This window comes from Xiphophorus couchianus, chromosome 9 (genome assembly GCF_001444195.1).
Source record: "Xiphophorus couchianus chromosome 9, X_couchianus-1.0, whole genome shotgun sequence".
NCBI classification, from domain to species: Eukaryota; Metazoa; Chordata; class Actinopteri; order Cyprinodontiformes; family Poeciliidae; genus Xiphophorus; species Xiphophorus couchianus.
This window is the reverse complement of record NC_040236.1, coordinates 16,010,850-16,038,209: the sequence shown is the minus strand read 5'-3', so window position 1 is coordinate 16,038,209 and position 27,360 is coordinate 16,010,850. Positions and strand designations below refer to the sequence as shown.

The following is a 27,360-nucleotide window of genomic DNA, read 5'->3' as shown; positions in this document are numbered from 1 at the left end:
GTACGCAGCACAAGTCCCGTTCAGCCTGCGAATGTTCCTAGTGCCTGTTTCTGTATGTTGCTCTGTCATTATGCTGTTCCTGTGGTTGCTTAAAGTTAGGTTTCCAACAATGGGCCGGTCAACATATAAAAGCTCCACATCTAGCTCTACACTATGCATAGGACACCACTGGCTAATTTGGAAGTACGCTACAAAAACTGTTGTAACTAACACAGAATAATGACAGCCTATGATAGGTTAGAAACTGAAAAAAGCAGGACATTTTGAGATACTGTCTGGCTGAATGTTTGCCTGTGATTCCTTGAACAGAAAAATAAAAACATGAAGTTCAATGTATTTCATGGGTACCTCTCAGTTTTTACATTTTGTTTACTAAACTGGAACTGTTTTTGGTACTGCTTTTTCAGAATATACATTGAAGAAAACTATTTATGAATTAAAAATTTTTAAAATGTCAGATCCTGGGTTGGTTTGGTGTTTTGATTATTTGGTTCTAGTTTTATTATTATTATGTGTTCTTTAGTCTTTCTTTGATTAGATCAGCCTCGTTTCAGTTTTGCCTTTGTTCAGTTCTTCTTAGTGATTCTAGTTTGTTATGTGTGTCTAGTCATTCCTTGTTATTCTTAGACACATTTGTGTACTCTCCCTTGCCCTCTATGCCACAGGTGTCAAACTCCAGTCCTCGAGGGTCCTGCAGTTTTTAGATGTGCCACAGGTACAAAACGCTGGAATGAAATGGCTTAATTACCTCCTCCTTGTGTAGATCAGTTCTCCAGAGCCTCAATGACCTAATTATTCTATTCAGGTGTGGTGCAGCAGAGGCACATCGAAAAGTTGCAGGACACCGGGCCTTGAGGACTGGAGTTTGACACCCCTGCTCTATGCCACTTTCTTTCTCTCTCTCTGTACTCAGCCTCTGTCTGCTCTCTCCCCTCACACCTGTAACCCATTAGCTAATCGGACCAGGCCTTTTGTCCAAGCATTCACCCTCAGTATTTAAATCCCTATCTTGCTCACACTCCTTGCTGGTTCTTCCCATTTAATCCCATTACTTCCCTGTTGCTTCCCCATTTTACCATGCTGGCTTTTGGTTAATGGTCCCTGCTTTTGTTCTCCTCTGGCTCCCTACATTCCCTTTGATTTCTGTAAATTTTCAGTTTTACCATTAAAGAAAATTCAACATGATCTGTGCTCCCAGCTCTTGTGTGCATTTTGGATCATCAACAAACTCACACCTCATAACAAAAAATTAATGTTCTATTAAAATTTTTGTTTAACCAAATTTGTCATAAATGCCAAATTTACTTCAGAAAGCAGTCAGGTGTGTGGGTGGATAAACTGTTTGTGTTGTTGCCACACACAAACAGATTTAAGATTTAACATAAAAACTCTTGAAAATAAACTTTCAGAATCTCTCAAACATAAACTCAATAATGTACAAGTATACATAGTTTTCTCAAATTTAAAATAAGGATTTGCTTGTTATTTAGCTCCCTTCAATATGAGACCACGGTGACACATTCAGTTCAGAAGGGAGTGGCTCCAGTTGGGAGTACTGTCTTAAGACTTTTAAACTTAATGGTGAAATTGTATCAAATAGTGGCTGATATCTGCATCAGTTTATAAAGGATTCATTTTATGGATGCTTCCTAACCCTACTGAGTTTTTTTTTATCTTAAGATTTTTGTTCTGAGGCTGTAGGGGTAGCATTTTGCTTTCTTGTGAAAACTACCTTTGAATTAAAAGACTGAAAAATGTTGATGTTTTAGGTTAATGCAAGTTATTTTAAATATCATGGAACTCTAAATTTGACAAGAATAAATACGTAGATTCAAACTATCGCAATTACCCTAAGAAGTTTATTCAAATAACAAAACAAACTTTAAGGTATTTTTTTTATTCCCAATCTTAAGAGCGGCCCTTTATTTGGAATTTTTTCGTTGAAAATAAAAATCTAATTACTACAGTAGTGTCAAATAAAGACTCATCATCACAATGCATGTGCGGACAATGTGTGTGACCTTAAGACACAACAGACATACATTTAACCTCACAGTGTGACATTCATGTGTGACAGGGGACACTTGCCACTCCACCGTATGCGGGTTATGGTCTGGTTGCTACATTCCCCACTGCTTTGAAAGTCTTCCCCTTTCTGAGTAACTCAAATTTCTTTACAGCTTACAGTCCATTGAACTGTGCAAGAAAAAGGAGTTAAGGGCAAACAATACAGCAACACAAGGTTGGTGCAATGCTGTTCTGTACTAATGAAGTGTCATGCACCCCATGAGTCATGCAGAGCTTAAACTCACTCATCCAAATATTGATTTTATGCGCTAACTGAAAGCTAGCTATTTAAAGTGGCAGCATGTGAGACTGCACTCAGCTCTGGTTGCCCTAGACTTCCAGATAAAACACCAAAGAAGAGTTCAAACACACATTCACAATAAAAGTGGATGTCTAGAACGTGGGCGTGTGCGTGGGTGTGTGTGTGTGTGACAGCCTTTTTAAATCGAAAAGGTTTTCTGTGATTCTATAAGGTGACTAATAGAAAAAATGACTGAGGAAGGGAAAGTTCAGAACAAAGCTCACAAAGCCTTGAGATTTTAAATAGAGATCAAGTCATGATTATTAAAACAAAGACTAATGATTTATTACCTCCAAACCTCATCTAGAATTAGGAAATAGTCATGAAAAGATTAGCAGACCAGGTGGCTTGTCTAGAGGCATCTAAATCCCTTCAGCAGTGGGCTGGACTGGGAAATAGATGGATGAGTGACAGTTTGATGAAGGAGGCAAAGCAAGAAGGGAAATTACACTCCTCTCTCCACTTCTTCCGTGCCTCCCATCCCCCCCACTCGAAAGTCTCTCATCATTAGTAAGGAGTTGTGCTCTGAGGTATTCCTTCTCAAATTACCTAAAAAGAGACATCCTCTTTTGTTTTGTCCCTTTCTCTTCCTCTGCCTGCCCTGCAGGTTAATTCTACCTGTCAGATCAAACAGGGAGCAGATCCACACAACACCGTAAATCTCTTCAAAAATGCTCCAGAAAAACTTTGCAAAGAAAAACTGCTTCACAGACTGAGAGAGGAAGTAATCAGTTTGCTCCGAAGCCAACACAAGACAGAGAGGTCTTGTTCAGAGGATCTGGACAACATGGTGTTCATGGTGTTTAAGTTAAACATGAATCCTCACAAGCCTGAAAACAACACCATGACTTTAGTTCTGTTACCAGGTAACTTGTTTACTGTGATGCAAGTTACAAATACCAACCATTCAGGCTAACACAGACAGATCCTCACAGGGATTGACTCGTAGCTTGCACCTCACCCACCTAAAGCCGATGGTTTGCAGTTTCACCGGTTAGACAGCTTTTCTGAACCCTGCCCTGCAAAAGCAGCCAATTGACATCTCCCACGGACATTCACTTCATCTGATAAAATATTTCAGTCCACGAAGACATGGATGTGCAAGAAAATCCCACAATATTGCCTTTGAGAAAATAGTCATAGTTTATGCTGCTGTTTTGTAGGCACATATCTTATTAACCTGTTATGGAAGCGGGAATGTTTTGTTAATTTAAATAGAAATTTAAAGAAAAAAGAAATGAAATTCTCATGACTAAAATGAGATTTTCAGAATTTAGAGAATGTACTGGATTTCTGCAGGTCAGTGAAGTCATGAACTGTGAGCAGCAGCTTCTTCTGCCTCCACTTTAGGCATAGATATGACAGGCATATGAGAGAATCATACTCCACACAACAATCAGGTATATTCATAGCTATTTTTTATGTGAAAGAGCAACACAGACTCAGCAACACAAAATGGTACATAATTGTGAAATAGAAGAAAATATCTGGTTTTCAAGCTATTTTTTTTTAACAAGCATGATGTCAATTTGCACTTTTTTACACACATTTTCTGTTTTCCTTACAAGGTTGAGGCAAATTTTAAATGACTTTCTTTTGGCTTTCCATTTCAAGAATGGTTTTCTTTCATAGAGGCCATATTTGGGGATTGCACAACTAAGATTTTCTCCTATCAACAGATTCTCTCAACTAAGCAGTGGATCTATGCAGCTCATGCACAGTTAGTAATGGATGATTCAGCTGGTTCACTGAATAAACCACTCCTTACCTAGCCTGTCAGACAACTCTTCTTGGCAAGTTTGAGGTTTTCCCATTATAAGAGGATGAATTGAACAGCACTTTGTGTGATTTTCAAAGCTTCAGAAATAGTAAAACCTAACTCTGCTTAAAAACTTGCTCTGAACTTGTCTAATGTCTTCATTAGTACTTATTATACTGTTTGTGTAGTAATGTTCCTAAACAAATCCAACACCCATCAAACACAAATAGGGAGTTTATTTTTTAACTAAATGACATCTGAAGACATTTAGTTAAACTGGATTTTAATTATGGTGAACAAAACAAAGGAGATTCATTTTCTATCCACTTCATATGTTTTGCCCCTCTTTGTAAAATTCCTATAAAATGTGGGAAGTCGAAGGTGTGCGATTATATTTGAATAGAGTGTGAATAAGTAAACTGGACAACAGTTTCCCTCTATTGTTCTGTTACTTTCTGTCCAATATAACCTCTCAGGGGCTGCACAGTGGCGCAGTTGGTAGCACTGTTGCCTTGCAGCAAGAAGGTCCTGGGTTCGATTCCCGGCCGGGGTCTTTCTGCATGGAGTTTGCATGTTCTCCCTGTGCATGCGTGGGTTCTCTCCGGGTACTCCGGCTTCCTCCCACAGTCCAACAACATGACTGTTAGGTTAATTGGTCTATCTAAATTCTCCCTAGGTGTGTGTTTGTGTGTGAATGGTTGTTTGTCCTGTACGTCTCTGTGTTGCCCTGCGACAGACTGGCGACCTGTCCAGGGTGTACCCCGCCTCCCGCCTGGAACGTAGCTGGAGATAGGCACCAGCAACCCTCCCGACCCCATTAGGGACAAGGGTGCACAGAAAATGGATGGATGGATGGATAACCTCTCAGTGGTAGAGATTATGATAATAAAATAAGATCAACAAAGCCACACGTGCAACCAACAGACATCAGCAACCCAAATGGCTTAATATGCCACAACAGGTGAACATGTCTGATCATAACACCAACACCGAGCACATATGAAACATGTGATTCAACAGTGCAGCTTTAACAGCAGAAGTTTCTAAAGGTTTGGTGACATAAAAACCATGGAGGGAATAGATCAAAATGGGAAACCATTCAAAGCTAATCTTGAAATTAACCAGAGAAAAATACCGCAGCTCGGTGTTCCTTTCTCTGTGCTTTCTGTTTATAAAAGGTAGCACAAAACATCAATTTCTAACATGCTGTTCTTTTTTATTAATACCAAACAGATAGCATAATTGTATGCATTTTATAGCTCCAGATTTTCCTAATAAGGATTTATTTAATTATTCAGCTACTCAGTTTGACCCCCACAAAGGTCCATGTAGCTTGTAGCTGGTTGATGTCAAAAGGCCACAGTGACTGTTTATTTGAGTTTAACTTGCAGCAGAGTTTAATAAATGTATAATCAGATTTTTGGACAATGCGTCTTTTGAACGACAATATAATAAAAATAGAAGCCAAGAGGTTCAACAGAGGCAACTATGCACACATGGGTACATACACTATGCCTGTATGATAATGAACATGTTGTTCTGCTTGTAGACAGTAGGAAAAAAATCGGCAACTGAATCAGTCTAACACTAGGCCTGCTCTCTGTCAGCTGACTCTTCTATGCTGAAAACCCATGTATGACCTCAGGGCTAGCCCTTCTACCAATATCTTGGCAATTAAAAACAGTTTTTTTCTAGTCTTTCTATGGTGAGTAATCATTCATTATTTAAATAGGGGAAGTGGATAATTAAATAATCCCTATATTTTAAAGAAATCCCCATTTGCACCAAATACTTTCCCACACACACAATATGATGTCACTACTTACCACTTTGTTGTAAAAAAAAAAAAAAGTTCACCAAGCCAACATTTTAATCTGGGTTTACCATCTTCTATTAGCAATACAAGGCTAGCATCACTAAAATCATAAAAAGTGGAGTAAGGTGACTGCAGACGGTACACGTAGCACAGCATCTTGACGGGACATGAACATAGTCTGCCGATATACAGCCCAAAAAGAAATTTATGGTCATTGTCATAAATTTCAGTATCGGTTAATTTTCGGCCTAATTCGTATTGTCTTTAACTGTCTTTCTCATCATCATCCTCAGCAACTGTGTGTGTCTATTTACAGTTGCTGAGTTGTAACTGATCTAAATGTTGCTTAGCATATATATTTTTTAATGTATATCCTAAAAATAACATCCATACTGTAAAACATTGGTTCCCTAAAACTCTGCTCATGTTTGTGTTAACTGCACACACAGTTCCACATTTAAAATCAGGTCTTTTTTGGTTGTTGAAAAACTTCTACCAATAGTATACTTCTCACACTATGTACATCCTTTAAGTGGTCACAACAACCATCTCTTATCTCTCTAGATATAACAACTTGAATGAAGACCACAGAATATCATATCAAAACCGACCTTCTTTCACACATTGCATTTATCATTGTGACTTGAATTCAAAATCCAATTCATTTTTTGCCTTAAACAATGCAAAGCCTTGAAATGTCAAAGCCTAACTGACTCCAACAAAGCTTTATTGTCACACACATACAAACTGACAACAGGTAACTTTGCACCTGCAGGAAAAATGTTTACTTGACCTTCAGTTAAGCAGAGAAAATGTTTAATAGTGATTAAGAGCTGTTGGTTTTATCTTCACTTTCTACAACGGCAGCCAAGTACTTACATTCCAAAAGCTCTGGGAACAGACACGTTTCAGCATTCTCATCACATCTGATGAAACACGATCAGGTTCATGAACCAGCTATGGTGTGTTTTTTGTTGGGAATTGGGCTTGGGAGTGGTAACAGAATTAAAAAGAAAGCTCAGGCCTAATTACAAACTAGGATATGTCATCAAAAAGTAGTAGTTGCACTCTTTACATTGCAGTCCCTTTCCTACATGGTTTGATTACTCCAATAGCAGAAAAAAAATTATTTTTAGCTTTTAGCTGACATGGACTTGGCACTCTTTGACATCTTCATTTTCCTTGGGATTTGGACAGTTTCCTTTCATTCTGTTCACACTGAATGTGTGTGTTTGTGTTTGTGTGTGTTGTTCTGGACTCATTAAGAGTAATAACATGGAGAGAGGAAATATGTCTGTTGCTTGTTTTTTTATTTACTAATGGAAAAGTAGTTAATCAAACAAAGCAGTCTGTCAATCAAACAAAACCTCTTGAACCCCTGAAGAGACTGTGGTTGACCTAGAAGCCATATTTTTGGCTTGGCCTTTCATATCCAACTATTACATAAACACATGTCTACCTCTGTGCTCATATTTTTTATACATCTCAGATCACAGTGTGACCTGGTGAAATGAAACTGCAAAGCTTGTGACTGGTTGTGAATCTCGCCAGTGGATCTTACCTGCAGTATTCTGTGCCATTGTTAAAGGTCAGGCATGTTGCGTTGTTAATACAAGGCGCCTTTTCATCCACACACTGCAGACCTGCAAGAGATGTGAGTCATGTTAGACAATTAGAGTAACAGTCATTACTTTGCTGCTAAAGTTTCAGTCAAAATACTGAAAACGGATCAGAAATCAGAAAAAGATATCTTGTAAATAATTAAACAGGCTTCTTCTAACTTCGGAAATGTTTTCTTTATCATGTTCTGCAGGTCAGATTTGACAATTCCCACAGTATCACAGAGCAACAAACAGTAAAAGTGGCAGAAATATTGATTTTCCTACTGAAATGCATCTGTGTTGGTAGGATGACTTAATTGTTGTCTACTCTGAATGAATTAAATGAATTTAGAATATATGCTACAGGTCGTGTTTAGAAAACCAACCATTACAATTATGACAATTTTGCTTTCTTAGTCAGTTAAGTAGCATTATTTTATGAATACCAAATTAAATGTGAGATGCTGTCACTTCAAAGCTTCAGTATGTAACTTGTATAAAAACAATTATTTATTTTTTTACATCTTTTGAAACTGTCACTATCTCATGACAGTATGAGACATAATCTGTGGGAAAAATCAAACTCCTCTGCCTTCTCCAAATACTCCAAGTGCTAATTAGATACAACCAATCAGATCCAGTCAATCACAATCTCGTGTGGCACTGCTCATCCCTCTCTCTTCAGACATCAATAATAAGCTCAGGAAGGAGGTGGAGGAAATTGATCTTTTCACAGATTATGTGCCTCCTATTATACTGTCACAAAATAGTGACAGTTTTTTAAAAATATGTAACAAACGTAACTTATTTGTGTTACGTTTGTTACATACTGCAGCTTTAAGTGAAAAAAATGTTTCTACAAGGAGGAACATACAAGCTAAAATTGAGTTCAAATTAAATTTAGCTTTGCCCATTAATCCTGGAAGTCTTTCAAAGGAAATGGTAAGATCCCAAAAGCTTGCTCTAAATCTCCCCTCTTTGCTTATTTTAGCGGTAACATTAGGCAGCAGACTCTGTACTCTCTTTTCCAACTTGGCAAAGCCATCCTGGAACAAGTCATCGGCCACGAGCAAGCCAGATGGCTAGGCAGGGGGGAAAAAAAATCATCCTGCAGAAGACAACAAAGGCCAACTATTCCCCATCCAATGAAACACTTATTGCCAGACACATCAGCCATTGTGCCTTCAAGCCACCAGAGACACATGGCTCAAGAGGTCCTCACGCGCACCAGGCCAAGACAACATGCCAAGCAGAAGTGGAGTTTTCACATTTTATTTATTAATGTGATACAGCTGGAAAGTAACCCTTAACGGATGTCTTTTATTAAGAGAACTGGCATGAGTTATTACCAGTAGTTAAATAATATTTTCTTCTTAAATAGCCTCTAATGTATTAAGATGCTTTTTTTCAAAACACGGGGCATGTCAGCTGATTTTGAAGAAACAGTGTCTTCGCAAAACAGTCATTGCATTACAGGAAGTGCACTCAGCAGTTATGTTACTTCCTGCACCTAGATTAATCTCAATATCACTCAATTTAGGAAGTCCCTGTGATGACACAAACACCAATATTCTTCTACTTATGAAGTGTCAGAAGTTTATTGCAAATTGTTGTGTATGAAGTATCTCTGAACATGGCAAGAGAGCAACTGCAAACTTATGCCTTAGAGTGTGGCAAACAGGCATACCCATTTAGACATGGAGATACAATACACAAACCCCTGTGAAATTCATAATCCTCCAGGCATCCACACACACATATACACACACACTCAGCCTTTGCTACTATTAGATATCTTTTGAGTAAAAAAAAGAAGTGTAGGCTGCTGCATAACAAAAACCACAGAAAATGCGTAGCTATTTTAGGACGGCAGAAGTAGATCATGCAAATACTGCAACAAGAATTTCTTCATCCTGGCAAAAATAAGTAGAATTTTGTTTCACTTTAATGTTTTCTACAGCAGGACATGGCAAGTACATGAATCTATTAAACACAAATTCTGATAAATAGCAACCATTAGCACAACACTAACATAAATCAACTACATTGTGGAAGTATTGAGTGAAAATATGGTTTCAACGAGTAAATGGAAATGAAGTGTTGTGCCATTAACTGATATCATCATGTTTGTTAAAAAGAGCAAAGGCCTGATAGGTTGCTGCTCTCAGACATTGAAGAATGTGGTAATTCAATAGCAAGATGGAAAATGCATCAGCAATAAGATGAACCGGTTAAGTTTTTCCTGGATGATAGTGAGTTTTAGGTCTGGTCTGCATATGGGTTAGGGCGATAACCAATAAAACATAAAATACATGTACTTCAGGTTCTTTAATAAAGTTATTAGTTCTGAGTCTAAGAGAAAACTAAACACCATTTAAGAACATTTCACTAACCTTTATCCATCTCTTAAACTCAGAACTGCATCAAAATACACAATGTTTGATGTTTTTACAGGTCAAACATGGTGGGAGTTATGAGTTTTGATAAATTTAAATGCAACTATAGTGAACCCTCACTATAACGCAGTTCACCTTTCAAGGCCTCGCTGCTTTGCAAACTTTTTTGTGCAGTTTTTTTCACAGTGCATTGTATTCTGCGTCTTGATTGGCTAAACAGTCTCCGAGCTTCTTCTCTACCTGTGTGACACTAACATTACGGTATTTAAATAAACATAATACGGCTTGGCAAATTTTGGTAAATGTTTTTGCCCATTAGAAAAAAAGAGCAACAACAACTACCAATAACTATGTTGCACCACAGGCTTCAGAAGAAAATGACACTAGAGAGCGGAGTCAGGCTGCAGCATCATAATCAGAGGCAGAGAAATATGTGAGTCACAATTTGTCCTACTGTACTTCGTATTGATGATTAAAATGATTATTTTACTGTAGTTATATGTAAGAAAGCGTTATATTTGTTTAAAAAAATGCTTGGGCCTGAAAACAGTTTTTTTTCTTTGGTTTCAATGTAGAGTATTTAATTACGCTGTATAATAATTGTAAAAAATAAAGGTAACTACTTCACGGATTTCGCCTATCAAGCGTTCTTTTCGGAACACAACCCCGGCAAAAAACGAGGGTTCACTGTATTCTGATTTTCTGAATTTGACCTGCTCATTACTTAATCAGTGCTGATCAAGAGAAACTGCCCAGTACCAATCGGCATGAATAATAGCCAAACAAACATTGCTTCTTTGGATGTGTTACATTGAGAGAGCATTCCCTGAGATTTTCAAAGCTCTGTCTGAAAAAAACATCCAAAAATGTGCTTCAGAAATACAAGGCTAATGTGAACAATCCATACCAACATGAGGGGTAACATTTCTTGCTTTTTTTTACAGCCACAGCATCCAACCATATGGCAATTACTGAGTCAGGGGTCAAATCTTAGACTATTTGTCTGACTGATATATCTTCTCCTCAAAACTGCATCGCATAACAAGACAAAACCACAATAGCTAATAGCCAGTAAAAAAACAAAACAACAACAAGCTAATTAAAACAATGCAAGATAACTTTAAAACCCATGTGCATAAATACACGTCCACAAACCTGACTGCTCTTCAATTTGGTCCTTGGAGAAATGTCCGATGCTGATGTAGTCATGCAGAATATTCTTTTATCAAAATTATTGCTGTTGAAATGACCAACTTGAAATATGCATGGATCCACAGCAACACAAAATCTCATCTAGACAGAAATTCTTCCGGTAAAAGCTTTATAGATTTTGAATTAACATTAGTCCTCTTTAAGTTGTGTAGCATTTCAAACTAGCTTTTCAAACACATGTTGTTGTTGCTGACTACACAGCACCACACAGATGCTAGCCAGAAAGCTAAAAACACCCTAAGTAAGACGCACAGCAAAAGATCCAAAATAGACATGGTTCTCACTAGCAAAGAAAAAATCAAAATGAAGAAAAAAGCTTTATTTCAGACATGTATACTTCTTATGTCTTAAGTGGTTAGGCCTGCAACATGAAATTCACTCTGGCCTTACAACTTTTATTACTTATTACTATTAACTTAACATAGTTCATCCATTTTAATTAAATATAGATAAACAAAGAACAGAAGCTCAGACCAAAGGCCTTTGTTACCCCAGCAGGTTTGACAAGCTTCCGATACTACCTGTTGTAACCACAGACGCGATAGCTTTACCAAATTTGGAACATCCTGCATAATACCACATCAGCAGACACATAAAGGTCAACGACCTCATCCTGCAGGGGTTACCAACACTCTGACTGAATGATTGGAAAATGTTTCCAAAACAGACTTATTGGAAAATAAAACAAGCAGGACGTTCACACACATTCAGATTGTGGTCCTGAATGTGAACACCAGCATTAGGACTTTTTTGCATGGCTATTCTCACACCTCACTATCAATGGAGCACAGATATAAATATTTCCCAGGAGTGAGAACCTACATTGGCCCGATCGACCAAGTCAACAGTAAAACAAAAACCAGTCTGTGTGGACATTACCTGCCTGACTGACTTCAACCATGAATTGGATCCTTGTCATTTCAATGAAAGTCTTTATTTCTGTTTAACTTCCAGCTCACCTTTTAGCTTTGTGTGCTTTTGGTCTACATAAGTATGATCAACATGAAAGGTTTACATGTAAAACAAACTCAGTGAAAAGCGAATGTTAGTGTTTACAATTTGATGAGACAGAGGAGCCTTGAAGGAAGCCTCCTGATAGTAGCTGGATCTTGACAGATATTATCAGACTGCAAATAACAGATTACGGTTTGCAGTTTTCAATAACCTCCAGACGATAACATCAATGAACACACAGGGTGGTCTGCTAAACTCTATCAGATGTTTTGACGACTGTAGGAAGGACATAAACACAAACAGTAGCATTAAAAAGTTTTTGACCTGTTTCACTACAAGTGTGCTTTGTTTAGAGAATAAAATCTAATCATGTTGTGTGGGTAAAGATTCCTTTTCACTCAAGTAACACATTCCTGTAAAAATTTAAACTTTAAAATATGATATCATGCAGGGTGTATTATAAGACTGGCGGGCCACCAGGCTTTACTTGTACCCCCACCAGGCTAAGCATTGCTTATTTATTTAAGTCTTTTTAAAATGTCTGCATTTTTTAAGACTTTATAGTTGATGTTCAGGTATTATTCTTCCAATCTTTCAATAGCACATAATTATCAAGTGATATTTTCAAATTTCCTGCCAACCTTAAACATTTTCTAACTCAAAAACACGACAGGCTGCTGGATGAATGACTGCCCTGCCATCCAACTACAGGGCTTAGAAGGTTTTCTGGGAGAAATCTTGATTATGATTATAACTTGTATAACTTATGGTACTGTTTTTTCTTTGCAGAACCATAAGTCCTCCACAATCTCTCGAAAAGGAAACAAATCCTTCAGGCTGAATTATAAAAACAAAAGAAAAGGCGCAATACCTTGGTGTCATAACTTTGTACACCCTTTAACTGTTACTCCCTAGAGCACATTTAGATTCAAATTCAGCATTCTTATGTTGTTGAAGTCTATCATTATGGAACATCTGAACGTGATAATATTTGTCCACTTGACAAATATTGCAAGTGGACAAATATATATAGAACAAAAGTTCTGCATTTCTATCAGATTGTGAGGCGACCTCTTGTCCAAAGCTCTCTTGAGATGACCTCCAAGATTTCCTATCAGATTTAATTCTGGACTCTAACAAGGCAACTTCACAGCTTCTCATTTCTTCAGTGAATTCATTTTTGTGTTGATTTGGACATTTGATTGGACGCAAAGTGATTCTGAAAAGCTAGATACATCTTCTTCTTGAGTCTTCTAGCACATACTTGAAGTTATATCTGCTACAGACAGAAAACATGACAGCAATATTTTCACCTTGGTGTCATTTTCTCCAAAAACTTTTTTTCCAGAGCTGGTGGTTGAACGAAAATGTCTTGCTTTTGTGTGTGTGTGTGTGTGTGTGCGATACGTCTAGTCAGTTTAAAATCGCATCGTAGCCTTCTGCAGTGCAATCCAATTGAATCATGACTAAAGACTCCCACCTTTTATCTTATATCTTTGTACAACCAGGCTATTTTGATGCTCTGCAACCTCTCTGCAAACTACTGCTTTAGCTAAAGGAAACACTGAATACTAGGACATGTGAACTTTATTTCAGGTTTATCAAATTCACTAGAATTAAATGCAAGTGCAAAGTAAATTAATTAAAAATTATTTCAATAGAAAAGCTTTACAGATTACTTATTTCCTTAGTTTGTTGAGTTTCAAAACCAGGAATTTTAAAAGGGGTGTGTATGCGTGAGAGTCATTGTATATTATCTGATTACTTCAACAACTGTATTCTGAAAGCAGTTAATATTAGGGATCAGGAATGAAAACTACACACATATCACCCCAAAATCATAACACTGGAAACAGGTTTGCTTAAAGTTAGAATAAACCAGAAATGGCGAATAAAGAAAATTGTTCACTCTTGTTTCTATCATCAACATTGAAATTATTGTCGTGCTTCATTTACCACCAACTATTCCCATAATGCAGATAATAGCAGAGGGAGTTTTAGCAAACCGCATGGCCCCTGTTTTCTGATGGAGGACTTTTCTGCAAGGCATGAGTTGCAATTGCATCAGAAAGCAGTTGTTCATTTAGATAAAAAGGTAACCAAGCAAAAATGGCTACATGTAGAAAGTCCTGTATATGCTCTAAAAACCTTCAAAAGCTAAAAATCAACAGAGCTGTATTTTCATAAGTTTTGGGTGAAAAAAAATACAGGAAAAGAAGTTAGTACGACAAAGCCCTAAGTCAACCAGGCAGGTAATCCATGTTTACCTAATATAATCAAACCGGGCCTTCGCCCTTAATATTGCAACACCTTCTCCAGCAGCTAAAAGACAAAGACGCAACACAATTTTTGTTTAAAAGATTTTGCTTTCATAATTTCAAATAAGAATCACACTAATTAACCAGGCTGTCATGAATGAATGCCAAGAGCCGTGTGTTAAAATGGCACTTGTACGTCTTTAAATACTTCAGTAGCTCTTGAAGAAGAAATCAATGTGGTTACAAGTATTAAAAACGTGCCACAACCTGTGCGATATATCTGTAAGGTGGCATGCTGGTGTATCACAGATACTCTGAAATACATGTGACGAATGTTTGTGCTATGAATTCTTCTACAGAGTGGAGATGCTTGTGATAATTCAGCAAAGCAGCTTGGCTTACATTGAAAAAAGATACCCCACACTGTGTGCAGCACTTTCAACACAGACAAATCACAGCTGAGCAGTTACTGTAGTCTTCACAGTAAGCTGGTATCTAGTTTGTACCACAGACTACTACATTAAAAATGCATTAGTGTAACAGCAGTGCAACACAACAGCTGTTTCATTTGCTCCTTCTTGTTCTTTAACATTTTTGGTGTTTTACAGCAATGTGACACCACAATGTCCTTCAGCAGAACAGTAGGATGAACATCCTTTGCTGTTAAAAACAAAAAAGCAAACAAGCTCTGGTTTGCTCAATCCACAAAGAAATTAAAGTCATGAAGGTAGCAGAATGAAGAAACGAAGTTTTGAGCTAAAAGCTGTGGATTGATAAGAGGAAGTAATTATGAAACTGGAGTCAAAAGGCACAAGCGGCTGTCGCTGTCGACTGGCACATATCCATACAGGAGAGGGCAGGAAGTTGTTGGCGCTGAGTGAGGAAGTAACCCCATTTCCTGGAATTGCTCCACAAGCCTCTTTATCTAGCAAGGTAAAAAAAAAAAATGTTGCCATGGTAATTTGCAATAAAATACTTTTAGCTCAGCATGAAGTAGAGAGAGAGAGTATGAGAGCGAAACCTCTAACTAAACAGTATTACCCCGAAGGGAGCTTTGCTGGCCCACACAAACAGAACTGGGTCCAAGCGGATGATCTCAGCCTAAATCTCACACAGGCTTCAAGGTCTGCTTCAGGTTCAGGGTGGTGTCTTAACTGTACAGATAGATGAGCATCAGCAAAAACAGGTAAATTATGTGATTAACTGAGATGTATTAAGCTAATTCTCTAGAATTGTTTCCTGAACTCTAAACCCTAATGTATTGCAAACTCAGAGTACAAAGGGGCTCAAGAATATCACAGCCTTTTGTCACAAAGTCTGTGATAATTCACCAGTAACAATCAAAATACATAAAAGCTGGTCAGTAGTTTTTAAAAACTAAAAGTGTGGTTGAAACAAAGAACAAAAGAAAGCCATGAAGTTCAAAGTAAAAAGACCTAAAGTGTCAGTCGTGGCCCTGCTAGACACTTAGAAAACGAAGGCGAGTCTTAGCAGAATATAACGTTGGGCTGAGCTGTTTTTGAAACACCAGGACACCAGAGCATACTGTTGTGCACATGTTACAGTCAGCGTGCGTCAGAATGTGATTGGAAAAGGAGACAAAAACAAGGTGAGCAGTCCAGAGAAGGCAAATCTGGGGACTTTCCCCACCCTTTTTCATATTCAGAATTCTCCTCCATTCAAAGCATTACTAATCATTTCTACTCTGTTTCAATCACGGTGTCTAAAGATGATACATAGAAGCCTGCTATCTTATCTGGATGTTTTGATAAATTTTCACACACTCGGGCTACTATGTCACTGCATTCCTCACCCACGTAGCTAAATGTATTAATATATCAGTAAATATTTCTAAATAGCCAGGATTACAGAGTGTGAGAAAATATCCAAGGCATAATTGTTACTCTCTATTTAGTTATCAGTATTGAACACTTTACATTGAAATAGATCATAAAAATTAATGTTTTGTACTTTTATGATGAGAACTATTAGCGCTAAATCAGAAAGCATTCCCACTTCTTGTCTGTGGGAAAGCTTTTTGTCTTAAAGATTTCCCATTCTCCTCCATACTACAATCTGATATGTAAGTCTGGTCTAAATTTCACTACCTTTAATAAAATTAACTAATTTGTAATCAAATAAGCTTTCTAAATATGTGAAGGAAGATCCAACATGCATGTTGTTTCTGGATTTTTGTATAACTACTGATAAATAAAAATACTAATAGAAGAACAAAATAACAACATTTTTTATTCTGCCTACTGGTATTAAATTGACAATGCAAAAACAACGAATTAAGCCCAAACTGATGTCAGTGTAGAGCTCAGAGAGGATGGAGATGATATTTTATATTATAACAAACAGCCACAATGTTAAGCTCCAATCTGGAGGTCAGTAAATAATGCTGTCCTGTGGGCTGTTCAATGAAAATCTTTGTCTTCCAGAGCATAGGCCAAAACTTGATGGAGATAAATCACATTTCACACCACGCTCCAGCTTGGGTCAAATGGAAGTAAACCACTGATGGCACAATTGCTGGCCTTTGTCGGTCTGCACAAGCAGCGCATAACGCGCACAAACAGATGCACACACGCATGGTGGCTTGTCTACAGTTCACACTAGGCTAAAATATGTAGCCATCCACATGCCCACACCCAAAGAGTGGCACTGTCGTGTGGCACAACAATGACACCAACGCTTGTTCAAGAAGGAGAACGCTGTGCACCTACTCGTCAGTCAAACTGCTTGTCCCCTGCCTCGCTAAGCTCTGAGCCTCTCAGCTTTAATCGCTTTGTTTTGTGTAATTATGAAAGCAATGACAGCATTAATCTTAGACTTTTCCAAATAGTCTCAGCCATCAAATTTAAATGCTCTGAGATTATTGATTCCTTTTTATCTATGCCAGGCATATGTTCTCACAAAGATGCACTAGAAAGCTTTTATATTCAACAATGCAATGAATCAACAGTATGATATAAAAACTCCACACCATGGCTTCAGTTCACATCAAAAGATTTAAGCAGTGTTGTTTGCAACACCAGAAGATGACCTAATATTTACACATGATTACATATGATCTTAATTTAGTCTGCCAATGGGGTGTTTGTAGTTTTCACTAATGAGAATAAGAAATGTTCGCAATTTAGTCATGACAATTCAAACTGTTGCTGTTCCTGCATAACCTTCAAAAATGTCAGATGAACTCATAGGGAATGCATGGGAAGCTTTGGTTGGAATGCACAGGAGGATGAAATGAATCTGTGTTACTTTCAATAAATGCAACAATGGCCTTTAAGGACTTTTTCAGGATTTCTGTAACTGAAGTCATTCACATGATCCCTCAATGAGGGAAAAGCAGCCACAATACAAAAGTTTGAAGGAGCAGCTCTTTAATAGCCTGCACACCAAGTCACTCTTTGTATGTTCCAGAAAACTATGTGCTACATTCATATGTTAAATTATCTTGCAAACCTACTGCAGATGTTTTACTTTGCTGGTGCCACACCCCAAATACAAAGGAAGTCTTTTACAGGCTGACCTTGTTGGATCTCAACAAACCACATATGACCATTCTAACAATAGAAAGACAACATATGTGTTATTGTGCTTCCTGACCAAAAAATTAAAAAATAAAAATAACTGTCACATTCCTAAATAACAGTGAATATTCTAGAAATGTAAAACCCAGAGGGATACTGGCCCAAATATTTCACCCAGTAGTCAAATACCTGAAAAGCTGAACCAAAGAATGATAAATTATAACATATTTCCATAATCTGATATTGTGAAGTTTCTCTTTCTAAAGATTCACGTGTTGTTTGTTACTTACCACATAAAGGCTAAACTACACTGCTACTTCTTTGTCTACATCTTTGCTCATAAATGTTTGTGGGTTATACACATTAGAATGAGGCATGTATCAAGCTATAACTTCATTTTAACAAGTGCTTTTAATGGGAGAGAAATGGCTGAAGTAACTGAAGTTCATCTCCAGATTTATTAAACATTGATTAACACAGCATCCCACCTGTTGCTATGCACAGCAAGTCAGCTTGCTGAATGTCAAACTTTAGTGTTTAAAAATATTTCCAGTCTCAACAAACACAGACAGTCATGGTGTAGACATTAAAGGAGTGCAACGCATCACTCCTATTAAGTAACTGTTTAAAATCCCACAGTTTTGAATCTGCAAGTGTCATGTGTATAAGTTAAGGCTGGCTACCGAAGCACACAACCCGACTAGCTAACCAGATAATAAAGTTTGTTCTACTTTTGTTACTCTATTAAAAACACAACAGCATGTATAAGTTTTCACATTGGCAGTAATAAATTAAACAAATCTGTATTTGTGCCTAAGTCAATAAATTCACCAAAATAAATTAATGTTGTAGACAACTGTCATATTGTATATGTGGCCCAGTTTGAATACCTTGCGGGGGTTTTGTTTTGTTTCAAATAAAGGCAATTAAACGAAGGTTGAGATTTTAGTTTTAAGGTTTTGTGGTGACACCATGATGTATTAACTTAAGACAGTGAGAATCTCATACGGGCCCATGTCTTGCACAGATATGCAAGACATTACTAACTCGACAACATAGCAAAGCACAGTGGCTGAATGAATAAACAAAGCTGAAAAATCACCAATTTTACAGTATCAGCAAAAGTTGAATGCTGATTTACGCTTATAGAACAACTTTTACACTGGATGAATTAATCCGTTGTTTGCTAAAAAGTAGCTGACGAGAGTGTTTTAATTACAATTAAGGAGCCACTTCACATGTTTTTTGCTGTTTCCACACAAAAATAAAACACTGTTCCATTAGGGGTTAAAATCTAAAGGCTGCAATAGTTTTAAATGGGACGGAACAGCGCAGAGCCTCAAACAATCATTAGCAGGTAAAAACACAGAAAATAGAAAGAAGAGAAAATCCCAGTGTAACGAGTGTAAGTGTGTGTGTGTGCTTAAGAGAAAGAAGGGGAGGGAAACAACAGAGAAGGGAGGAATGTCAAACACCAACAGCATTCCAGTGTTTCTCCTTGCACAGCCTGCAGCACTTCTACATTGTGTTTTCGTCCTTTGTGTGATATCACCATTCATAAGTAACTTATGGTGCATGAAAAAAAAACAGCATGACCGAGAAAAAAAAAAAAAGAAAACACCAACAAACAATCAAATTTGAGCTAAATAGTTTCAAAGACCTTTGATGTAAAATATATTTTACCACTTTGGTACATTTGCATGAAAACTGCATAGCGACATTTTAACTCATATCCACAGCAGAGTGTCACACTACACTCTGTGAAAATAAAAGCTGGTATAATCACAAATATAAGAAAAATAGCAAATTAGCACACTACAAGTCAATTTCACACAAGAAGATCCAATACTTGCATTATTATTATTATTATTATCCATAGATCAGTTCATAAAGGATCCTGGTCAGTTTGTAGCCCCACTGTGAACTGATGTGTTACCATTCTGGACCATTTTTCATTGTAATTAGGTACTTTACAAAAAGCAACGACATAAAATGCTTCAATCTAAACTGTAATGAAATTTTGTTAACTGACTTTAAATTGAACTCTCCTTCCTCTGAATGTGGTTCTGACTCATGGACGGACCCGATAATGCTTCAGGATTATGAGCTCTGATCAAACCAAAACAACTCTCTGTAATCTATATCTGATCGACAACACTTACTCAGAGTGGCTTAATCACATTTCCTTACAGTAGACTATGATCAGATTTTAGAAAATTACTCTAAATCAATGATTGCTAAAGAGGTAACAAACCTTCCCCCATTGGATAAGAGCAAGTCAAAAGACTTGGGTATAAAACAGCCAATTACAAAAGTATGAAATGGTTGAATTTCATAGATACTGAAGATATTGTTGTTATACATGTTTCTGTTCATGGAACCAGCTAATTCCAGTTGTAAATATGTCCTTTCCCAGCATGTGCTTGGGGCCTGCATCTTAGGAAAATATGTAATTTTGATCATGTTATTCAATATTGCAATGATAATATCAATTGCAATTAGTACACATTTCCCTCAATTTTCTCTTTGTTTTCCCATCATCATCATCATCATCATGATTTCTCCACCACTTTCCATGAGTTGAAGTTTTTTCCCATCCAATGTATGGGAAAACTGACCCATACACAGAGTTGTTTCAACTATTTGCATACAGAGAATTAATGCACGTCACCTGAAATATAATAGCCTGCACAACATTGCATCCTTTATAGCTGCAATAGTGCACACACTGTTGTCGCTATGATGATATATTGTGCAGATTTGCTGTAATTGCATTAATATCTTAAAAGTTTTTTTTGTTGTTTTTTTTTAAAGAAGGGAAAAGACTTTTCCTCTACTTACTGCTTGCTTGATATGAGAATACATATTACATGCCAGTCACAATTTGAAGTTGGGGAGTGAAAGGTTTCTAACCTAACCCGATATCAGAATCCAATATGGCTGCTCTGTTTATAAAATCTAGTAATAGTCAATAAGTAATAATTTACAGGCACTTTGTTTTGATTTGTGTCAAAAACACAATAGTGTACAGCCCCTCCTTTGGAGGCCATTTTAGGATTATTTATTTAATTATTCATTAAATACATCAAAATGATGAATTCCCTGTTTACGGTCAATAACTCATAAACAAACAGCATTTTGTTGTTTTTTTAACTTCTGAAAATCTGATAAATGGTCAGGGCCATGGATACTAATTTATGCTTTGACGGGTGAATGTGGATAATCTTGTAATTCCTAAACTTAAAATGGCTACTTGTATAAAAGGGCCTGCAGGACTTTTTATTGCAATATATGTTTTAAAATACTTAAAATAAAAGGAACCCAAATTGGTAAAAATCAGAAATCGACAACTCAGACCTCATAGAAAACCAGACAAAAGTATTCAAAAGTAAAAGTCTGATCCCCACTTCCAACTGTGTGAAGGGATCATTACATTCACAAACTACCTTTTCTCTATAAAGCTGCGTATAATTGATTGTTTGCATAAATATTTTTAAAATAAAGCAATCTGGATCAGTCCAAATCTGAAGTCAGACGGTCAGATCTGACCAGGACAGGAGTGCATCTCTATGTTTCACCCTTATTGCCCTTTTATCCCACACACTGTGAAGATGTGCACTTGACATTTAACCCAGCAGGTTGAAAACCTTACAATGGTAGCTCACTGTCTTTCATAAGAGAGAAAAGGCAGGGATTTTGCAGCATATGAAACATAAAACTCAAACCGTATCTAATCCGTCATTACTGACAGCTCTACTAATTCAACACAGCAGCCTAATCAATGTTAAGTGTCCATTTTGAGTTTTTAGCTCTGCTTGAAAACATCTGGACCGTGCAACTCAAGTTTATGACCATATTATCAGAATTAAACAGCTCATAGTTCTTTTAAAAAATGTAAAATACATAAACATTACTTAAACATTTTAGGAAGAAGGCAACCATTTTACGCACAAATTTACAGCGCGTGAGTAGGAGGTAAAAAAAAGAAGAAAAGTTTGGTAAAAGGTGTGAATAAAAAAAACCGCGCTTGCACCTATTTTTAGGCGAAAAGAACCATATTCACCGAAATGTGAACTTCCCTTAAAGTTAGAGGGTTTTCTTAACTTTAGCTCAACTTCTTCTTAGCGTAACTATAAAGTCAGACAGCAGCGCATAGGCGGTGAGCGAAGCAAAGTGATGCCCCGTGTCTCACAGATGCCGAGGCAACAAAACGTGTTTCACGAAAACTATGAACTCGTGCCAAACCATTTTACAATTCAACAAGTAGAAAACTTACCAAGAGTTAGCCGAGTGAAGTAGAAGACCAAGACTAGGGCCTTGCCAAGGCAGAAACCGGGTATGTGTTCCATATTTTATGTAAAATCCACATAGGGCAGCCAGCCCAAAAGTTGAGCTGTCTCCCTTCAACGATTACTTCTCAAAAAAAAAAAAAAAAAAAAAGGTCTCAGTGGAGTATTAACGCGAAATTTAAATGGCTCAAAATCAGCTTCAGCGGCTACTTACAACATCCCATTACTCGTCTACATGTGTTCTACGGGTTGTTACTCTAAAACTGTGACAAAATAACCCCGTCCAAAAAAATAAACTTCATCTGCGTAGCCACGGCGCTGAAAAAGTCTCGCACCTCTCTATGCTGCCAGAGCGCTGAAGTCACTACCACTGAAAAAATCATATCCTTCCGCTGAAACCCAGGGGATCTATTCGTTAGGTTAAAAAATATGGCTAGTCTTTAAAATTACGGGGTTCATGTATTTAAGGCAGCATTTATTGGCATTTTTAAAAAAGAATTACACGGGAGAAAAGACATTTTGTCGTAGATAGGGTGTGTAAAAGTTAAAAAAAAAAAAAAAAATAGAAGTAGTCGCTCTTAGTGTCGTTGTGGCGGAGGAATTTTTTTCTCATTTTTCTACTTCTGGCGGAGTCTGGTATGACTCAAAGTTAACCCGTTCAATGAGTTTTCTTTCTTCTCTGCTCACCGTGAAATGCACGTTTTCCCTTGGTATTTCTTTTAACACCTACGCCTTAAATGTCTGCTTTTAAAGTAACCTTAAGTTACCCTGATCATTACCATAATGCGCAGCCAGGGTTCATGTCCACAGTGAGGTGTCAATCACTGCTTCCAGGTAATCTGAGCTGAAAAAACTGGAGTTTACATACAAAGTAGTGGTGGATTAGCAGACTAGACCATCTATAATATGCAAACAGTAGTTGTTAACTGCATTATTAGAGTCGATAAAGCTGTCCTCACACTAATAAAATAAACTGTTAGTATTTTTAAAAAGTGGTGTCGCGTTTTTTATGGTATTAAAATCAAATTTTCTGAGTAGAACTTGGGTAGGTTTACCAGATAAAAAAATTTTACAGTGCGTTTCAAAGGCATAAACGTCCAATATCTCAGGATTAAATTACAAAAATACATTATTTTTGAAACGTTCTCCGCCCCTCTTTCCAAACATATTGCCAAATAACTACAAAACTAACAAACCTGCTCCAATGGGAAATTGAAAAAATGAAATAGTTGCATTAATAGTGCAAATCTTTAAACTGACGCTTTGTTGGAGGACGTTGTTATTCAGCTTCATATGTGTTTGTTATTCAGATGTGACTTGAAAAAAAAAACAATCCCCAGTCTTTGCTAATGTTTTCCTATCAGTTTGTGGAGACATTTCTTGTACACAGCCCTTTTTGGGTTGCTGCATAAAGTTTCTGTCTAATTAAGTTTGTGAAACTGGACATATGTTGGTCTCACTTTGATAAAGAAACATCCTCTTAAGCTTTCTCACAAATACCTGAAGGCTGTAGGTCTAAACTGAGATGGACCTGTTTATAATTTATACTACAACCAGTACCCTCTGAAGAAAGGCGATCCTGGATAATAAATCTGCCACCACCATGTTTCACCATGGGTAGGTTGTTGTTTTTAAACTAAAAACAATGTATTTTAGTTTAAAGCACAGTACCTTTATGTTTTATTGGAAGAAATAAAACGTACAGCTACTCTCAGAACTGTATGAAAGCTTTCGTCACATGAAGTGATATTTGTAATAAACGTCTGCAGTTTCTGTTGTTATTGGTATATTGGCAGCCTTTTTGATCAATTTTCCTCATATCTTTTTATCAGTTTTAGAATTTTGTAAAAATATCCAGTTTAATAACCTCAGAAATATATAAGACTTTCTGCAAATGCTTATGACTGGCTCCAGCATTGTAGACTGGAAAAATACTTTGACTTATGGTGTTTAAAAAGACACATAACTTTTTTCTCACTGTATGAAATTAAATAAGAATACATTATATTCTTCTGTAAGTAATTTGGGATTACAGAAATCATAGGTATTTGCTAAATCCTAGAATGATGGATAAGATTACTTTGGTTAATAGTTTTTACCAATTTTTAAACTCAGAGGTATAAATAGATTTCCCTGGTATTTGGTTGAATTGCCTTATAATCTGTGTTGCTGGAATTTTATCCCATTGCTTCCAGTAAAGCTGGTGTAACTATGTCAGGTTTGTAATCTGCCTTGTATTTCAGCTTTTCTCACACGGCTTTGTGGTGGCCATTCTAAAACATTAGCTTTGCTGTCCTTAAACCAATCTGCACTGCAACTAAAACGGCAGGATTAAAGTCATTGTCCTTTTGGAAGAGCCATTTGTGCCCATGCAGGCTTTAAGTTGCTGTGATGCTGTTTTGATATTTCCACATAATGACCCATTATGTTCCTTCCTTTTAAAGTAAAACACCCCCTCAACAAGATGCTGACACCACAGGACTTCACATTTGGGATGGTAATCTCAATATTCCAAGCTTTCCTCCTTTCCCTCCAAATGTAATGGTAATGACTCTAATTATGGCCAAACACTTCAAAAAATGAAGACCCTTTGTCCCTCTGTCTATTTGCAAGCAGACCTCTGGCCTTATATGCTTTTGGAGTCATATATTCTTCCTTTCTGAGTGTCTGGACGTGGGTTGTTTCACTATGCCTGGGGACTTTTACCAGGTTCAGCCAGAATCTTCTCAAGGTCTTTTTGCCTATATTTGGGGTTGATTCACACATTTAACAGAGATGATTGTTCATCGCTGGAACAGGGAAACCCCCTCTCCCTCCTGAACATTGTGACATTCCCATGGTTTTTATGATTCTATGATACATACTTGCTTGGGCAGATGGCATTTTCAGGAATCTGAAAACTGCACCTAAGGATGAATCGAACCTCTGGAGATCCACAATTTTCTTCCTAATATCTTGTCGAATTTCTTTATCACACATACACTGTCCTAATATAATGGTCTAAGCCATATATTTTGCCAAAAGTGTTTTTTCTTTCCTAAATCATCTTTTGGAAATAAAACAGGGATGATATTTTTGCCAAAAAAAAGAAATTTTAGAACTTAGGCCATTATTTTAATAATGTGATAATATTTTATTTTTCTTTATGTAAAAAAAAAGGCTCAGAAAGTAAAATTTTTTGATTTGTTATTCCTGTGATCCCGTATTTGAGTATAATTATAATACTCACTGTCACTTATACTTTATAAGCCACAATAGATCTCAGTAATCTCAGACTCGTTATCCCTTATCAAGGTGAATAATGCAGGTGTAAATCACAGGTTCCTCCAAAATGTCTGGGATGTCCTCATGTCTCTTCCTGGTCATTTGTTTATCTTTACACCCCATTAGAAAAACATTGCTGAACCTCCTGCTGCTGTGAGCTGCCCTTTGTCCTCTATTCAACCCCGCTGAAAAGCCTGGAACCAGAGGAGAGCAAATTGATCTCCTCAGGGGGTTCATACTAAGAGTGCTTTTGTTGCTCCGGCCAGTGTCAGTCTTTTGCTCTTCATGTGTGGTTTGTTATCAGGTGCTGGCACAGCAGCGGTGCTCAGACGTTTGGTTAGACGCACTTCATATTCAAAAGGTCTGCCTTTTGGCCTTGTGTTTGCTTTCCCCCCCTACTATCTGCTCACTGACTCGTTGTAAGACGATCCTCTCTAAATTGTTTGTAGGGTCATAAACGAACCTTTGGTGGATCCAATCTCAGTCTTAGAGTGTGCAGTAATGTGAGATGCATCTGGTCAGAGAATCACTCTGTCTGCAGGGCTGTTTTCTTAGTGATGTCACTCCAGATGTGGGCTTCTGTAGTTTGGGAGAGACGGGTTGAGAGCAGGGCGCGGCTCTGCCGCATAGGCAGAAAATACTGATTAGTTCTTCCTTGCCACAGCACTGATGAAAGACTGTAGAGTCTGTGAGAAAACACTTGAAAACAAGGTGCTAAGAAAGTGCTATATTTCTTTAAGCAGTCATATTGAATTTACCAAAACCCCATTTTCTGGATTTATGTGAAAAAAAAATCGATACACTTTCACAGAAGACTTTCAACCCATTTAACTTTTCAAATGTTGTCATGTCACAAGTGCAAACCTCAATGTGGTTTATGGGTTTTTATGTGAGCAGCCAGCACTTAAAGTAATAAAATAAAGTCATGCAAATAATGTTCAAGCAATTAATATTGGAAGCAATAACGAAAAGAATACGAGGCAGCTATAAAACATCCCATAACATGATCATCCACCTAAACAGACAGGCATGGGAAAGAGAGCGTTATTTAGAGAAGTGGCCAAGGTAACTCTGGAGGAGATGAAGAGATCCTCGGATCAGGTGGAGAAATCTGTAAAAAGAACAAGTTTTACACTCCACAAATCTGCCGCTTATGAAAAAGTTGCAAGAAGACAGCGAATGTTAGACGGAAGTCAAAGCTGTTTTCAGGTTGGCACAAGTCACTTTGGAGGTATAGAAAATGTCTGGTTAAAAAGGTACTGTAGTCAGATGAGGCCAAAATTGAACTGTTTTTGACCTACATGCAAAAATGATTTGGATGTGAACTCATTAGTGGCCACAAAAATCTTGAGACTGGGGTGAAGGTTCACCTTCCAGCAGGACAAAGACCCTCTACATTCAGCCAGAGCCTCAATGTTCTTGTGCTGGAATTTTGTGCCTGGTACTCTGCTAAAAAGAGTAGCAGCTGAAAATTGCCCAGAAATATAAAATATTGACCTGTTGTAGTTAATCAATGTTCCCCTCTGTGCACTACCCAGGTCCGTTTACCAGTTTGGGGACCAAGAGCAAAACTCCTCAATGTTATCCTGTCCTGTCCTCAGTGACATTCACTACATTCACTCTGTATCTGTCCAGTGACGGGTCTCACTCAGCTCACCTGAGGGCTGACACCAAGTGAAACAAAGATTATAGCACAAGTTCTGCTTTGATTCTTCTTACTCTGTACGCTCCCTAAAGGGTAGTGTAATCAGTTTCATTTTGTTTGTGTGACTCTCGCCTGTCTTGTGTGATATGGTTGTGTGAGCAGCAGCAGTGTACGTGAAAGCAGATAAAACAGATAGAGGAAAGACACAGAATCCATACCAGACTCATATGCATGCCAAACGTTTCACATTTTTATTAGG

The 27,360-nt window shown here is 37.4% G+C and overlaps 1 protein-coding gene across 1 annotated transcript in view; it reads right to left on the bottom strand.

The window, feature by feature from the left end:
- notch2 (notch receptor 2) overlaps window positions 1-22,565 on the bottom strand; it is a 51,960-nt gene extending 29,395 nt beyond the window's left edge. The window contains exons 1-2 of the mRNA XM_028028011.1: window positions 22,180-22,565; window positions 7,505-7,586 (exon numbers count right to left, since the gene is read on the bottom strand). Of these exons, the coding sequence (XP_027883812.1) occupies window positions 7,505-7,586; window positions 22,180-22,252 (155 nt within the window). The 5' untranslated portion in view covers window positions 22,253-22,565. The remainder of the gene's footprint in view (window positions 1-7,504; window positions 7,587-22,179) is intronic.
- Between the last annotated feature and the right edge of the window lie 4,795 nt (window positions 22,566-27,360).